At 39.5% G+C, this 16,796-nt stretch overlaps 2 protein-coding genes across 5 annotated transcripts; one reads left to right on the top strand and one right to left on the bottom strand.

The window, feature by feature from the left end:
- Positions 1-36: 36 nt before the first annotated feature.
- On the bottom strand, positions 37-5,761 carry LOC124068873 (nucleolin-like). Of its 3 annotated transcripts, none has more exons than XM_046407395.1 (14): positions 5,619-5,761; positions 5,253-5,325; positions 4,924-5,061; positions 4,340-4,489; positions 4,039-4,110; positions 3,816-3,939; positions 2,682-2,839; positions 2,464-2,593; positions 2,165-2,316; positions 1,950-2,079; positions 1,679-1,812; positions 1,412-1,538; positions 1,098-1,312; positions 37-613 (listed from the first exon to the last, which is right to left on the bottom strand). In XM_046407395.1, the coding sequence occupies exons 1-14, from the start codon at positions 5,631-5,633 to the stop codon at positions 558-560; spliced, it is 1,674 nt and encodes a 557-aa protein (XP_046263351.1). In that variant the 5' UTR covers positions 5,634-5,761; the 3' UTR covers positions 37-557. The 3 variants fall into 3 exon arrangements, with proteins under 3 accessions (XP_046263351.1, XP_046263352.1, XP_046263353.1); XM_046407396.1 differs by having other exon boundaries at positions 2,464-2,590; XM_046407397.1 differs by having other exon boundaries at positions 5,631-5,749.
- On the top strand, positions 5,739-16,688 carry gk5 (glycerol kinase 5). Of its 2 annotated transcripts, XR_006844988.1 has the most exons (18): positions 5,739-5,879; positions 6,207-6,510; positions 6,670-6,763; positions 7,466-7,541; positions 8,456-8,549; positions 8,670-8,801; positions 9,229-9,304; positions 9,619-9,680; positions 9,800-9,873; positions 11,195-11,255; positions 11,575-11,701; positions 11,783-11,887; positions 12,029-12,123; positions 13,025-13,128; positions 13,230-13,289; positions 13,838-13,971; positions 14,660-15,543; positions 15,908-15,919. XR_006844988.1 is itself a non-coding variant. In XM_046407398.1 (17 exons), the coding sequence occupies exons 2-17, from the start codon at positions 6,385-6,387 to the stop codon at positions 14,830-14,832; spliced, it is 1,593 nt and encodes a 530-aa protein (XP_046263354.1). In that variant the 5' UTR covers positions 5,739-5,879; positions 6,207-6,384; the 3' UTR covers positions 14,833-16,688. The 2 variants fall into 2 exon arrangements, 1 of the variants encoding a protein (XP_046263354.1); XM_046407398.1 differs by having other exon boundaries at positions 14,660-16,688.
- Positions 16,689-16,796: the final 108 nt, after the last annotated feature.

Below are 16,796 nucleotides of genomic sequence, written 5' to 3'. Positions count from 1 at the left end.
ACAGATGTTAGAACAAATGTCACAAACACAGCTGGGTTTGGTTTTAAAATATATTTATCTTCACATTGGAAAATTACACATGGGTGAAATAATGGTTTAAAGCAGTGGCTCTCAAAGCGGGGTCCACAGGGGAAAAAAGGGAATACAGTATTTTCTCTACAATTCCATCCATAAGCAACACAGCAACAGAACACGTGGATATTTTGGTTACAGATTTCATACATTTTTTGTGATAAAACAGTGAAAAGTAAAATTCTAATCAGAAGGGGGACCCCCCGAGAAAAAAAATCTAATCGAATGGGGTCCATGGTCCAATTTGTGCCAGTTTAGGGGTGCTTGATGGGGAAAAGTTTAAGAACCACTGTTTTAAAGTACACAAAACACAAAAGCTGACATTAAAAGGTGTCACATGTCCTACAATCAGGTAGGACTACTAACAGTGTACAAATTTTCTGTACATTCTGCAAATTCAACCAAACTCCAAAGCATCTTGACCCGATACATGTTTCCAGGTAAATAAAATTTCGGAATGATAACATTTCCCTGGAAAGTTAGCCTTAAGTTTCCATTTGTTTAACAGCATCCTGTGACTTGCCAGCTCCACGTCCTCTACCTGAAAGAAAATTCTATATTATATTTCTTTACTCAAAAAAACAGTGTAAAACAGTTAAGAGTGCCTTGCAGTTTCTGGAACCCCATTTCAAATCTAAAAAAGAACATGCAGCAGACACTGAGAAACATTATCATTCATTCTGAATCGTGTTCACGCAGAGAAAGTACATCTGTTTTGCTCTCCACCTACTGAGGGACATATATGGCACTTTAGTTGCTAAATACTCTAGCTAGTCAGTTGCTAACTTTGACTGTATGCTGTTTGATTCTGGTCAGGGAGCATAAAGTGGGTCTCTGTCAGAGCAGCTGTGTGCTTCAAGAAGTTTGAGTTGAGGGCTAAAATAAGGTTGAGAGCAGTGAGATTAAATCTGAGCAGTGCAGACTGAAATTAGATCTTACTCTGTGTGGGCCTCTTCTGAGAAAACAAACCAAAACAAAAAAAACTACAGTAAGACTTTCATATGCTGGTTAAATTCAAGTGTTACCTCCTCTGCTGCTTCTTCCACCTCTGGCAGCCCTCTGATCGGCAGGCTGTCCAGCAGGATGTCGCTTGGTGCTTTCTCTGGCTCTTGGGGAAGCATTTTCGTCCTTGGATTTTGCATAAGCCACAGTCACTTTGCTGCCATCTATCTCACAGTCCTCCATGGCTTCTTTGACAGCTTTGCAGTTTTCATCAGTTTCAAAGTCCACAAAACCAAACCTGAGAAAAATGTTAGCGTTAAACACGTCCATGTAAAGAAGACTTCCTTTGAAAAATAAAACCTTTATTGGTAATAAAAAATAATTTTATGCTGCCCACCTTTTTGACACTCCTGTTTCTTTATCTGCAATGACTCTTGCACTAAGCGACCCTTCAAAAGCACTTTTAAGGGTCTCTGCAGATGTCTTCTCATCAAGGCCTCTCACAATCAGTGTTTTAGTCAGCACTAAAGGGGGAAAAGGTGTGATATCACATTTTCATCACTCATCATGGCTCAAACTGCCTTCTGAAACAACCTGAAACTGATGTTTTGCTATTAAATATTAGACAAGACATGAATAATATGACATGAACAGTCCCACATACCTTTTGCCTTCTGTGACATCTCTTTCATTTTGTAGAAATGTACTCTGACCTCTCTTTTGCTGATCTTCATGTTTTGTGATGACTGCAAGGCCTTTTCAGCATCTGCCACATTTGCAAACTCCACAAATGCAAATCTGCAGAGTTATAGAAGTCTCAGAATCAGAATCAGAATTCCTTTATTAATCCCTGGAGGGAAATTCTTGAAATTCTCTTGAGAATACTCGAATATGTTCTTCATTAGAAAAACATAAACCAGTGTACATGTACTTACCCTCTTGATTTGCCTTTGCTTTGAGGTATTGTGATACTAACAGCTTTCTGAAAAACATTCCTGAGGTCTTTTTGTTTCGCACCGAAAGACAAATTGGTCACAAATAAAGTGTTATTGGGAGGAGCTGCAGCTGTGAAAAAGGAGAAGAAATTCCACATTTAACTGACTGATCAAATTAAGAAAAAAAAATTATTACTACGTTCACAGTGATTTACCTGTGTTGTCGTCATCAGTTTTAGTGACTTTCAGCTGATTTGCTTCTCCTACGAAGTCTACAGTCAAAACCCGGTCTTGGATTTTGAGAACGCGTTTTTTCCGCTGTATTTTCCTGACAATGGTTTTATTTTTAAACTCCACAAAGGCAATTCTGGAAAGGAATAGGAAATAAGGAAATGTCATTCAGTATGGCTTAATTTTTACATTTTAAAATAAACACAACATTGCATTATCAAACATAATCAGTCACACATATCTTGTGCCACTGTACACTCAGGAAGGTTTTTAAAACTTTCACCCTTTATTTGGGCTCTCAGTTCCACCAGGAAACCTGACGTCGACAGCCTTGTGGAAGATTTTCAGAATGTCTTGTTTTGTTGCATTGTATGGGACGTTCTTCAGAAACAAACATCTGGCATCTGTGGCTGCTACAAACAGAACAGTCCACAAGTCAGAGCAAGTAACATAACATTTAAATTCATGTGGAAAAAAAAAAAAAAAAACACGCTTCGCCACCTTTTTTGTCCTCGGCTGGAACCTTCGCTTTCACCTTGTCCGCATTTTTGATCTTCGCTCTCTCGATTTTCATTGGTTTATCCAGTACCATTTCTCCATGTAGCGTCAAGGCTTTGGTCAAGTCCATCTCTGAGGCCAAATCTAAGTATGCATGTTTTCTACAACAGCAAAACATAAGATCTGAGTCACTTTAGTATTAGTATTTTATGAAACAACAAATTTCACCATTAGTAGATAAGACAGTCAGATGGGGCTTTTCCATTGGTATCTTTGGGGGCACAGAGTCAAACCGGACACGAGCCTCAGTGTAGAGCAGCTTGTAGCCCTCAACCAATAACAGCAGGGAGTGAGGTGAGATTATGGGCCATCTCTGTCCTCTGCTCAGCAGGTGTGTGTCTGTCTGACTAATGAACTCACTCGCACCTTCCTGCAGGGCTGTGCGGAGGTGTTTATTCATGTTTTAAAACATAACTGTCATGAAAGAATCAGAAAATAATGTTTTATTTCTCTGAGTCACTGCTTTGCGGTCGCTAACACCACTCTCTCTATTTATTCACAGTCTAGCTCGCTCGACCACTGCTGCGCTTTCCTTTGGAGAAGACTGCCCTCATTCTGTGAAAGTGAAAAATTATTTGTTTGTGTGATTCAAGTGATTCGGATCTGCTCCAAAATTGGATGAGGTCTTTCTTGGCCCACACTACACTCTTCCACCAAGAATGTCTTCCTCTTTCATGAAAATCTGGCCAGTAGTTTTACATAATCCTGTTGATAATTAGACAAAAAACAGACCAAAAACATAACCTCCATGGCTGAGGTTATTAAATGTGTTTAACAGTGAGTTAGCAGAGCTCTGTTAGCAGCTACTCTTCAGTAATACTGGGAGGGAAGAGTTCAAGCAGAAGCAGTCACAATGAGATGTTAGATAAAGAGATGCAGCGCATTATCAGTTAAAGACACACCTTCAAGCAGGCAGCAAGGTGAGGGATATGAATCCCTGTCACGCTAGGCTGACGTGCCCAGTCAAACCGAGCCAACACGTGTCTGGAAAAGCTTCAATTGTCCAATCACCTACAAGATAGTGTTCCTGGCCAAAGGGACCCAAGGATAAACTTTTAAGTTAAACAGCATACTCACTTGGACCGGTCCAATCTGACGTCTTGCACCAGGACACTTTGCGCCATGAAGTACTTCCCTAATGCGTCTTTGACTTCTTCAAATGTTTTAGAGTTGTTCAGGTTTCCAACAAAAAGACAAAAACCTACAACAAAATAATAGAGAGATAAACGTGTGAACATAAGCACATTACAGAACAAAGCAGTTCATCACATTCAGCAGTCCATCTGATTGTGATTCATACCATCATTGATGAGTTTAGCTTTCTTTGATGGGGAGCTTTCAACGGTAGAGGGCGTCTTCCGTTTCCCATTTACTGCAACCAATAGAACACGATAATCATTTAGTATAAAGACATGACTAAATGAAATAAGTAGAAAAGTACAGTTTCATATCATATAGGATTTCTGGTCTCACCGCACTTTAGAGATGTAAATCTCTTTCTAGATGTCAAAAGTCTACCACATTGTTTGTCTCCGAAATTAACTTCACAAAAATCAGGTTAAAGACAAGAACAAAAGTCATGTTGAAACTATCATCCTTACCTGCTTTCTTTTCTTTTCTTTTTATCTTTTGCTCTCCGTTGGTTTCCTTTTTGATATCATTGCTCTCTCCTTCCTCATTCTTTTTCTCACTGGTTACAGTTTCTGTGGATGTATTTTCAGTTTCTCCAGCCACGGTGTCCATCTGAGATTCTAAAGAGAAAGCTTTATTACTGGGTCAGAATTTCACATTTGACACACTTGCTGTGTGGTGTTGTTGAATTCACTGGGCCTTCACAGTCCGGCATCATATTGGTCTCTGCTTTGTTACTAGGAGAGTACTACTCTCTGTGCAACTGACTGCATCAGCTGAAAAGATGATCAGTTCACCTGTCACGGTCTGATTTAACGACAGCACACAAGCTTTGTTACAGATTCCAGAGGGTGAGTGTTTCACAACTTTAAATTAATATTTGGTGAATCATTTTAAAACTGAAGACTGGGCAGCTACTTTTGGTTTCAACACAAAGACTAATATTAAACCTGCGACTTAAATCACATGAAACACATCATTTGATTAGAAATAATGAATGAGTCATTCATAACAAGACCTTAATCTTCTGAAAAAAAGAAAGAAATTTCCTGACCAATGTCCATCATATGACAGCTTGCACTGGTTCTCATTTCTGGATCATCCATCTCTCCTTCCTCATTCTTCTTGTCCCAGGACACAGTTACAGTGGACTTACTTCCTTTGACTTCAATGACCGTGTTCATCTGAGAATCTAAAAAAAAATGGAGCTTCATTAATCCTCGGCTGTGGGAGCAGCCTCGTCTTTTCTGACTATTTGTTCACTTGAAGAGACAGTCTGCGTTTGTCCTTCTGAAACAATCATTAATTAAATGACTTAACGGACTTAAGTCCAAACAGTCATGTTATTTGTAGCTTTCAAATAACTAAACAGAAATGACTTGCCAGTGTTAATGTTGTCCTCTTCTACAGCATCATTGGCGACAACTTTGCTTTGTCTTTTTCGACGCCTTATAGCCTGAAAAATACAATCACAAAATTAACAGTGTGAGCAAGACTGCATCCAAATACTATTGCTAATATGTATGAACTTTTGAAGTTGTAATTAACGTTACGAGACATTATCAGACAGGTTTGCCAGCTGTAAGTTAACCATTTAAAACAGTGTCCGTACTGGTTGCAATTAACACCTACTGTTAGCTGTCAGCTAACCTGGTTAGTTTACAGCTAACAAGACCAGACAGCAGTTAGCTTAAAACAAGCTACATTGTGTACGTTGACTTGTTAATAGAAATGTAACATATTCCTTACGTCTGTCTTTGCCATATTTTACGCAACAACAGCACACAATCAGAAGCTCGTACGAATAGCTCCAGCCAGTTAGAACACGTGGGTCGAGCTGAAAACATCCACATGCGACCGTTTTCAGACTACGAATTGCGCATGCGTGTACTGTACTACGGGTGCCCATTGGGTTTTTGAGGCTAAAGAGATTCAGCAACAACGATTTACGGAATATCTCCTCTATAGATACTTGATTGTATGACCTTCTCTGCTATGAGCGCATAATGGGTAAATATTGGGTGACAGTGAGTAATGATCAGACACAAACAGCATATTTGGTGTTTTTCGAACCTACTAACCTCTCAAATCAAATTTTCTGACAGTTAGCCAAGTAGCCAATTAGCTTAACTTAACTCCTGAGTTCGGGAACTCCTAATACATTTAAAGCTGTATGTATTTCAGCTCTCCGCCAGATTCAAGAGTGTAGAAACTGATTTGAATCCAGCCAACTATCACTGAGACTCACAGAATGATTGACTATTGTAATGTTTTCTACAAAGTGTGTATTTTTGCCCGCGTGAGGACTAAAATGTAGCAATGTGTTGACTGGAACAGGTAGAACGGGAACTGAACTGGAATCCACAGTTCGAAGGTCAGGTTACAACCTCAAAGCGACAGATCACCCTAACGGGAGACACCATCCATTCAGGCTGTGAACAAGCCCAGTAGGAGTAGACCATGGAGAGTGTGGGATTAATTTGATTTGAGGGAGACTAAGACAAAGTTTTCCATAATGGGGAGTCAGAGGAACGGTTTCAAGAAGGAATGTTTCATTTTGTCGGTGGACGTCGGAACAACATCAATTAAATGTCACGTCTATGACAAGGAGGCAAAAATCCGAGGATCATGCAGCACTAAGGTATTCATCTCCTTCTCGCCGTCCTTTGGCTTTGTATATCTCTGGTACATCATCTACTTACATCAGTCTCAATAAGCAGCATAAACATAAACTTACTAGATTATTTAGAGGCTGATCTTTATGTTTTTATTTTCCTTAATTCTGTGATATTTTATCCAGGTTGTTCCCTTGTATCCAGAGACAGGACATGTGGAGATGGACCCTGATGCATTATGGACAGGGTTTATCACTGTGGTCACGAGAGCTGTGCAAGGTATAGTTGTACCAGTTCCTGTTGTGTCATTGGTCCACAACCATACTAATGGATTAAGATAAGATAATCCTTTATTAGTCCCATAACTGGGAAATTGCAAATTAGACCAGATTTTATTCATTTTAAATGTTAATGAGCACAACCCTAACAAATGCATAACAGATGAAACTTTATGAATACCCAAGCACATCGTAAAGTATCCAGATAGATATAGATTTGTTTGTTATAGACTATAAACAAACACTGATATGACAGTTCTGTAGGTACACCTGACTACTGTGCAATCCGTCAAGACGCACTGCAACAAGTAGCACAAGCATTTTGTCAGAAAGGTGTTCATTTAACTCTGTTTTTATTATAGAGTCTTTACTGTGCTGTTCTTTAATTGGTTTACATAATACTAAAATGTGAAAGGCTGTTAGGCCTAAACCCATTAGAGACACTGCTATAAAAATAGTGCTTGCATTCAGTGTTGAACAGCTGACTAGACTGAAGTGATTACATTGCCACTGAGAGTCTGATCAACTCTGCTGTGGCAGAATAGGAAAGAGAGGTATTAAGACCAGAACAGGACTTTTGTCTTTAATTCTTAAAATGCATACAGTAATCCCTTTGCGTGAGTCCCATTTTAAAAGCTTGCCTCCTGTTTCTCACTGTAACCACTTTAATGTGTATGCATGTACTGCTGTGCTCATGATGTAGATGCAGGAGTACAAATGCGTCAGATAGAGGCACTTGGCATCTCCACTCAACGAGCCACCTTCACAACATGGGACAGGTAAAATTAATGCAATTAATAAAGTTACTTTTCCTCAGATCCATATGTCATTTTTGTCATTCAAAGCTTCATAAAAATGTTAAATAATCCACAAGCAAAATCCTCAGTTAGAATAAAGTATACATAATATGTTTTTCTCTTGTAATGATTTAATTTTCTGTAATAGTGTTAGAGCTGTGTTATAGAAGCTTCTTTAAGGACGAGGGCAGTGTGTAATGTGTGTTGTTGAGCTGAAAGAGTGAGCGGATGGTACGGACTTCATGGGCTATGAACAGCCGTTAACTGTAGGTATTAGTGAGGTTTGCAGGTAGTTACTGGGCCGAAGATCCAGTTTTTATGCAGTTAGGAGAGTGGTGGTGAATGATTTGGAGCGGGAGGAAAAGAGAAGGCAGCATGTTGTCAGTTTACCAGTAAATGTACAGTGCAGGTCACGGTTAATGAATAAAGCATGCGTGTCCTTAAGAACAAATTGTGTTGTTTTCCAAACACTGGAAAGGTGAAGGTTTAACCCTGCAGCAAGAATCAATTTTGGCCTGGAGGAAAACAAACATCTCACTGCTCCCTGACTACGGTCTGTAAACTGAGCAGGAAAGGCTAACATGTTTTGATCATACAAGCTGAAAACAAGCCTATGCAGCCACTGCTGGAATCTAGGTCCACAGACAGTTTAATACTAAGTAATAATATACTATTAGTGAAGACAATTTTTTACGTAGAACTGTGCATAAATACTTGGTTTAAGCAGGATCAATAGACATGCAAAAAAAAAAAAATTGAATGTTGATTTAGAATTTGAATATCAACATTATGAACGAAGCTTTACAGCCCTAACTGTAGCACACCTGTTTTAACCTGTCTTGTATAGTTCTTTTCTGTCTCAGGCTCTGTTCACCTCCTCTCTTTCACTTTGGCAGGAGAACTGGGGTTCCTTTCCATAACTTCATCAGCTGGCAAGATCAGAGAGCTGCAGACCTGGTAAAGTCCTGGAACAGGTCCTGCACAATGAAGGTGAGCCTTTGTATCTCGACCTTTCGTGTACTTTTACTGAACAAATCTGGACAGTAGGAATCGGTGCAGGATATCATGTCCCTTCTTACAGTTTGACTTTGATTGTGTTGATGACCTCAGGCGATCCATGGTGTCATGAAGGTGGTCTACTACCTGACCAGGCAGAAACGGTCGCTTGCAGCGAGTCTTATCGTCTTCTCCGCTCAACATGTCACCTTCCGCCTTGTCTGGGTCCTAACACACTACAAGCAGGTCTGTGTGTATGTAGGTTGACATTTCAGCTAGTTAAGCTATATAGGCAGAGCAGCTGTGTTGCACACTGACAGAACTACGTGTTTGCTGGTCTGAAACCCTGTTTGAGTGCAGCTGATTGATTTACTTAAATTTGTTATATTTCAAGTTTTTTCCAAATTGCCAGTCCAAATCTGAAAGGTCTAAATTTGCAGTGACAGAAAACAGAGAGAAAGCCAGAAAATATTTGACATTTTCCCTCCAGGCATCAATAAAGGATTATCTTAAAGGTGAGATCAAAACAAACCTCCTATCATACCAGTATTCCTACCGAGGCTGCAGGTACTAAAGAGTTAATTATGAAAAACAAAAATAAAAGCAAACTGAGAGAGGCTGTTTAATCAACACAGGCTTCATTTCTTTTTTTCATGTTCCATTCTTCTTTCAGGTTCGTCAAGCACTGGCTGAAGGCAACTGCTGCTTTGGAACAATAGACACCTGGCTCTTGTTCAAACTCACGAAAGGTGTGTTTGGCATGTGAAGTCCATGCGAATTTCCCTGTGAGCTCAGTCTCTTTTGAGCAATGCCTATCAGGAATGTATAATTAGTCCAGTGGATTGCATTTGCTACCGTGACTATGAGGAAGTTAAAACCCGAGACAAATTGTTCTGTATTACCAATCCTATTGCGTCACTCACTGGCTTAAATTCCTCAAAAATGTGATCGCTAGCTCATGAGGGAGAGGAAGTGCCAGCTCATACGTGGGTCTTTTTTTCCCACCTTTGGGAAACAGATTTTTTGATGCATTCATAATTTTCTGTCTCTGCATTTTTTTAAGGACAAGTCCATGCCACAGATTACTCTAACGCCAGTGCAACAGGGATATTTGACTCCTATCAGGTATGTCATGTTTATGTACTTCTCATTTACTTTACTTCTTTTTTTTCTTTTTGTTGTTTTGTTCTTCTTCATGTCTCTGTCATGTGACTGTTTTTTTTGTTTGTTTGTTTGTTTTACAGATGTGTTGGAGTGGCTTTCTCTGTTCTCTTGTTTCTCTGCCTCTCTCTATTTTCCCCAAAGTAGAAAATACAGGGTGAGTCAACCATTTTCTTCAAGTTCACAAAGACTCTTGAATCTTATGTAAGAAAGGTCTTTTAATGTAAAAGCATACATGTACGTTTATCTATATTAATATAACAAATAATAGCAATGTACTGCACCATGATTACAAGGATAGGAAATAAGAAAAAAATTCTAATGAACTAAATTATGTTTGTTTCTGGCCTGCTTTCATTTCTTTTTCTATTTCTCTGAAAGACTGTTTATTTCCACCTCTTCAGACCACTTGTCCAGTGTAATTATGCAGTACAGTATCTCTGAATTTGTTGCCTGCAGAATGTTCCAAAAAAGTAGAGACAGGTGAATGTTAACCACCATGTTAAACCACAAGCAACTCTCAGTATGCATTTGGGAACTGAGTTCAGTAATTGTTGAAGACTTAAAAGTGAAATTTTTTTCCCATTCTTTCTTTATACGCCATGTCTTCAGCACGTCGGTCTGCTCTCTTTTACTAAAATCTACACCTGTAACACGTGTACAGTGTGGCTTGGCATTGACCTGTTGGAATAAGCATAGACTTCCCTGAAAAAGAAGTCACCTGGATGCTGTTTGCACCTTTCAGCATTAATGGTGCCTTCACAGGTGTGCAAGTTACCAACACATTCACAGGAATGAACACTGTTCACCTGCAGTGGTTTTCCAAAGTTATTTCCTTCCTTGCAGTTGCGTGTTGAGGATGCTCTTCTCATACCCGATCACGATTCTATCAGCTGTTACCAATGAACCTGTTTACCTGTGGAAGGTTCCAAACAGGTGTTTTGATTTTGAGCAGTACACAACTCTCCCAGTGTTTTGTTGCTCCAGTCACAGCTTGTTTGAAAGGTGTTCCTGGCATCAAATTCAAAGTATGTATATGTCAGAAAGGAAAACAGCAAATTATCACAGTCTGTTTTATGTACAGTTCACACAGCATCCTGACTTTGTTGGAATTGGGGTTTTAAATGTTGATTTGTATTAGGTGTCACAAGCAGGCGAAGAAGCAGTGTTTAAGTGATTACAAAACTCACATTATATGAAACACTGGTCTGAAGAGTTGCTCTTTAAGCTGTTTTGAAAATTTGTCAGATAAATCATTTACATGTATGTCATTAATTAAACCCTATAAAAGCAAACTGTCTGCATACATAATCACTTACTTGATATCAATTATGTGAAACAATAATTTAAACTTTCCAGTCATTTAAACACATTCGTTTATTATCACCGTAAAGCACAGTATTTAAAAACAACAACAACAAAAAAAAAGAGTGTGGGATGATGTATTGTCTCTGTCTTTGTCCTCCATGATGCTCCAGGCATAACTTTGGTTCCACAGACTCATCAATCTTCGGAGTGCCCATTCCTATCATGTCAGTGGTGAGTTGTCAAGGTCTTTGTCATCACACAGTTATCTGTGAGAGTGAACAACCCTTTGAGTCCGTCTATTCCAGCATGTGCAGATTTATCACCACCATTATGTTGTAAAAGGGAATTAAGCAGAGTTATTTAGATAATCAGCAAGGAACATGTTTGTACTCTAGAGCAGTGCAAGTGGCATATTCTCTGTGTTCTCTGAGCCAAATTTGAATTGCCCCTTGTTGGACACCATAAGAGTTTTAGACTTTTACAGTACTGCTCAGATGAGATAAAACCTGTTTAGAGTTTTTTACAACATACAAATGACTTTTTGTTGTAGATAGCAGACCAGCAGGCAGCCATGTTTGGAGAGTGCTGCTTTGATGTTGGTGATGTTAAAATCACCATGGGAACGGGCACCTTCGTGGACATCAACACCGGGAGGAAACCACACACGTCGGTTGCCGGTAAAGCGAAACTGTCACCTATCAAATTATTCTATCCAGATCTGTCTGTGCAGGCACTTAACAAATCAGTGTCCTCTGCAGGTCTCTATCCTCTGGTGGGGTGGAAGATTGGCTCAGAGGTGGTGTATCTGGCAGAGGGCAATGCAGCTGACACGGGCACTGCCATCAAATGGGCACAGGAGCTGGGTGAGTAAAGCAGCTCTGGAGAGTGCTTCTTTTTTTGTTATTTACAGTCACTGAAAAGTTGTTTAAGAGGTAGTCATCTTTACATTGAATATGTTAGTCGTGCATTCAGAGTGTGTGTGTGTGTGTGTGTGTGTGTGGCAGAGCTCTTCACTGATGTCCAGGAGACCAGTGACATGGCTTCCAGTGTCAGTGACTCAGACGGAGTGTGTTTTGTCCCGTCCTTCAGCGGCCTACAGGTACAGCATGCATGTCACTGCATATGTTTCAAGTAACGTGTTTGCTTTTATATAACATTGGTATTTGGTTTCTGTGTGTTGGCTTTAGTGCATAAATTGAGTCAGCGTCTTTAAGACCCCATGTTAAGATGCCCAGCTTCACAGCAAATGTAAAAGTGTGCACCGCATGGTACAGTTTTGGTTTCTGAAGCAAATTCTGTATCTGTTCAGGACATATAACTTAAATAACTCACTCTTGTAAATTATATTATGGCTTAAAGTTATGTATAATTAAGCACATGGCAATTTTGAGTGTCTGTTAGCCAGCTAGTTGAGCTATCTGCTAGGCATCACCTCAGCTAAGTGGAGTCACCGAACTTTTAGTCTTAGAACTTTTGGTCCTTTTTGGTGTTGTTGACTTTTGGACAATTTTTCATGCGAATTGCAGACAAAGGTTGTGGCTAGCTGAGCTGGGTGGAGGGAGGAGTCAGGCACTGCGAAGATGAGGCCAGAGCCACTGCTCTGAGCATCACAGTGGCTCTTCAGAAACCCATTTTCACTAAGACTACGTCCATCTTTTATGCAGTCTATGACTAATCCAGGCACTGATTTATTTTTGTTTTTCTTTTTGTGTGTGTCTTTCTGTATCTCTTTTCTTCTCTGCCCTCCATTGTGAACTGGCCTTTGTAAGTGTGTGTGATGAATGTTTGTGGTTTAAATACAATGATTTGATTACAAATTCCGTTTTCTAATGTTTGTATAATAAAAAGTTGTTTACTGTAAATAAGTAAAACCTGCTGCACGCTTGCTGAGCGAAGCTGTTGAGTTTCACATAAATGCAAACGGCATAAGGACTATTTTATACATATCAGTTCTTCTTCCCTTATTGACACATTTTTGTATATACCAAATTTATCCAAAGGCTCCTCTGAATGATCCCAAAGCTTGTGCTTCTCTGATGGGCCTCAAACCTTCCACGACTAAAAGTCACCTTGTCCGTGCCATTCTAGAGTCTGTTGCCTTCAGGTGAGTCATTTTGAAGAGGTCCTTTCTGTTTTAACGTCTTTTAACATTCATTCTTCTTCATGCTATCTTTCCTTGAACTCTTTACCTTGTGTTATTTGCAGAAACAAGCAGCTGTATGAGATAATGCTGAGAGAAACTCACATTCCCATCACAAAGATCAGGTACAGGTTTTCTCCTCCTCTGTTTGAATGAAACAGTATCTGACTGTAATAGTAATGTAAAGTTTGTTGTGCAGGTGAACAAAACTCAATATACATTAGTTATTACATATAGCCTAAATGCGTGTGATTTGGTTAAACAGATAGTTCAAACTGTAGTTTGGAGGAATGTTTACTGTTGTTCTTCTCTATCCCAGAGTCAGAAATCTCTTAGCACAGACTTTTTTATGGATTTGTTGTAGTTTAAAGTTATGTCATTCTCATGATCCCAAAGGCATCAAGACTACGGTAAGCAAGTTAACTAAGGGTGTGTGGGCTTTGTCTCACAACTCTTTGACGTTCCAGCTGTCAGTATCAGTATCTGATTGCAGGAGTTTAAGTTTAGCCAGCACACTGTGTGTAGCAGAGCGGACTCATGTGTACCCTGCCTCTGCTAATGCAGTTCAGGTTTTATTGGCTATGCATTATGAGTGTATGTTTCTCTGATGCTGTTACGGTAGAGTGAGTTATGGGGTAATTGAGTGCTCCATCTTCCTTTCTTTCTGTCTCAGGGTGGATGGTGGTGTTTCCACCAACGACTTTGTCATGCAGCTGACCGCAGACCTGTTTGGCAGAAAGGTAGCCAGACGCCAACACTGTGAAATGTCATGTTTAGGGGCTGCGTTTGTTGCGGGACTTGAAGTCGGTATGTACATACACACACTCACACAAAATATGTGCATAACATTGTTTACTTTGTGTGTTTATCTTTATATATTTCTAAAGTTAGATCAGTCAAAACTCCTGTTTGGGCAGGAGGGATGATATCCAGCAGTTCTTTCAGATTAGTGCGGTAAACAGCTGTGTGAAGCAGTGTGGGTTTGCTCAGCACAAACTTTTAGCAAGAAGATGAAACGAGAAGCAGCTCAGTCAAGCAGTTACACACACACACTTCAACATTACTCTTTGCTTTCGACATGTTCTTTGTCTTTCTCTAAAAATATTACAACTCTCTGCCATGACACTGAGTTGTATTTGAAAAAGTTATGATCAAAAGTCCCATTTCTATTCCTGGCCCTGGCAGAAGAATCAAACTGAAATGCTGCTCTTTGTTATGTAACCTGTTTTTCTTTTAATTATTCACATTATGCAATTAGATTGTTATACATTAGTCAGGGCTTCATCAAACACACACGATGGATTTGTTTCATAACAGGCCAAAAGCAGGTGGTGTTGATGAATGAATAATAATGTGAATCACATGTCTCACATTTTTATTGGACCAGTAGCCAGTGTATTAACAGTGTATTTAGGAGCATATATTGTATTTACAGGACTTCCCATTGTGTACGTAGTTGTGTAAGTGTGTCCTCTGTCTTCAACTGTCACTGCAGGATTCTGGAGGACCAGGGAAGAGCTGAAGAAGCTGCAGGATTCTGATGAGGAGTTTTTGCCCCGAGGACCACCCAAGGAGGGTGTTTCTAGTCCAGGTGGGGAGTACGTCCCTGTCCTCCAGTACTGGGAAAGAGCTCTTCGGCGCTCTATGAATTGGTACAGCAAGCCTTGACACTGGATGCACACACAAGATCAAATGGAAACATGGAAGCATGAGTTTTGAATGCACATGAAAGCAGACTGTTCACCTTAAACAACAAACTGTTCATATAGTAAGGAATTTATTTTTTATTTTATTTAACCAGGAGGAAAATGTCACTTTTTTTCTCAGGGGTGTCCTGGCCAAGACAGGCAGCAGCACAATCACACGGTTGCAGAAATAAAGCAAACATTTCACGGTTTAATATGAAAACGGTTAACAAATCACAGAATCATAAAATGTCCAAAAACATGAACATTCGAAACCTTTACAGCCAGATGTTCTTGCTTCCAAGTCATTTAGAATCACTTTAAATGCATCCAGTGAGGCCACCTCCTGAAGTCCCTTTTTCCCAGATCAGAACGGGCTTCAGGTTATAGGAGACATTAACTTCCCATGCATTTCCGAAAGATATACATGTAGGTAAGGTGGAAGCAGACATAGTGTAGCCTTATAAATAAGAATATTATAATGGTTTCATGTACGAGTGGAGAAGGCAGACCCGAGCATGCAAAGAGCAATGGTGAGTAAGGGTTTTGAAATGTGTAATATGTGTCAGTGCTCTGTTGTAGACAGTATAACCATAGTCCATCACAGACATGAAGCTGGCAGCAACAGTCTCTGCTTTGCCTCAAAGGAAAACTAGCACTTGTTTCTAAAGTACAAGCCCAGTTTAAAATTAGAGTTATGAGCCTTGAATGTGAGAGAATCATCAATTGCAGTTCCTGGTTATTTGTGTTAAGACACACACTCAGTCTCAGAACCCTAAAATGTGGTAATAGACAACCATCAACTACAGATCAGTTCCTCTTCAAATTATGGTATTTAATCCAGATGGCATTATGCTTTTATATTTTCCCACATGGGGGCGCTAATGACTGCACACATCTTTGAACTCGCCATAGCAACCACATATCACATGTTGATAAGGACCCGAAGATTTTAAAAGACACCCAGCAGGTACTCATCTGATCTCCTCAAGGTTTACAGAGCTCTAAATAGGATGCAGAATTTTTAAAACAGTTTCAGACATTCAGACACAGTTTAGTATTTTTCAACACTCGTCTTTTTTTTGGTAGCTTGATTTAACAGTATTTTAACTTTGTCAATTCAAGAAAATGTTAGTCCCTTAGAGAAAACATCCAGTCATTGTATGGCTATTGGAGATCTTATTAATTGTGATGATGACATTGTTCAAAAGCGATTGGAACAAAAATTGGTTGTGTGTGTTTTGCTCTGCAGTAAGGAAGAAAGAAAAGAACAGTTTTAGGTATATGTGGTAGATTGTACCAGCTGACAACTCAAACATAAATTTCAAACACAGATTAGCAACCTGTTTGCTCTGTTGGTTAGCTGATCAGGGCGATAAGTTTGAAATGGCCTGACCTAAAACAGAATTATGAGTGTGATACTTTGTTAGTCCATGTTGTGTTGTTTATCGTTTAATTGTTCCACGAGGCACAGCCATGACGATGTCATGTGATAATGTTCTGACTCAAGTCTTTTACTTGACCTGATGAACTCTGACAAATTTACAAATAGTAAAAATGTTCGCAAATTACCAAGAAAATGTGAACTGTGAATCTCATTTCAGGTGTGTTGTACTAACTGGGTGTTGTTAAATGTTTTATTGTGCCTTTCTTTATCCTGTAATATCTTTCTACATGTACTAAAGGATTTGTTATGCAAAGCACTGTGCAATGCAGAAACTAACACCTCAGACTGAAATGACATTCCATTTCTAACACTTGCACTTCATTCAGTTCTTGAATGGCAAATGTCCTCCCAAGGCGCTGGGAAATAACAGATAATAAATTTGTGTGATGATACATTTTGTCACCAGACTGCATGAAAATACCAAGTACTTTGAAAGATGTGAAAGGGCTAGCATTGAAACTTGATTTACCAGCAGATGCTCATGGTGCTTCGGGAGCCTC

Source organism: Scatophagus argus, chromosome 13 (assembly GCF_020382885.2).
Source record: "Scatophagus argus isolate fScaArg1 chromosome 13, fScaArg1.pri, whole genome shotgun sequence".
NCBI lineage: Eukaryota > Metazoa > Chordata > Actinopteri > Scatophagidae > Scatophagus > Scatophagus argus.
Note: the sequence above shows the minus strand (reverse complement) of the source record. Positions and strands in the feature narration are given on the sequence as shown.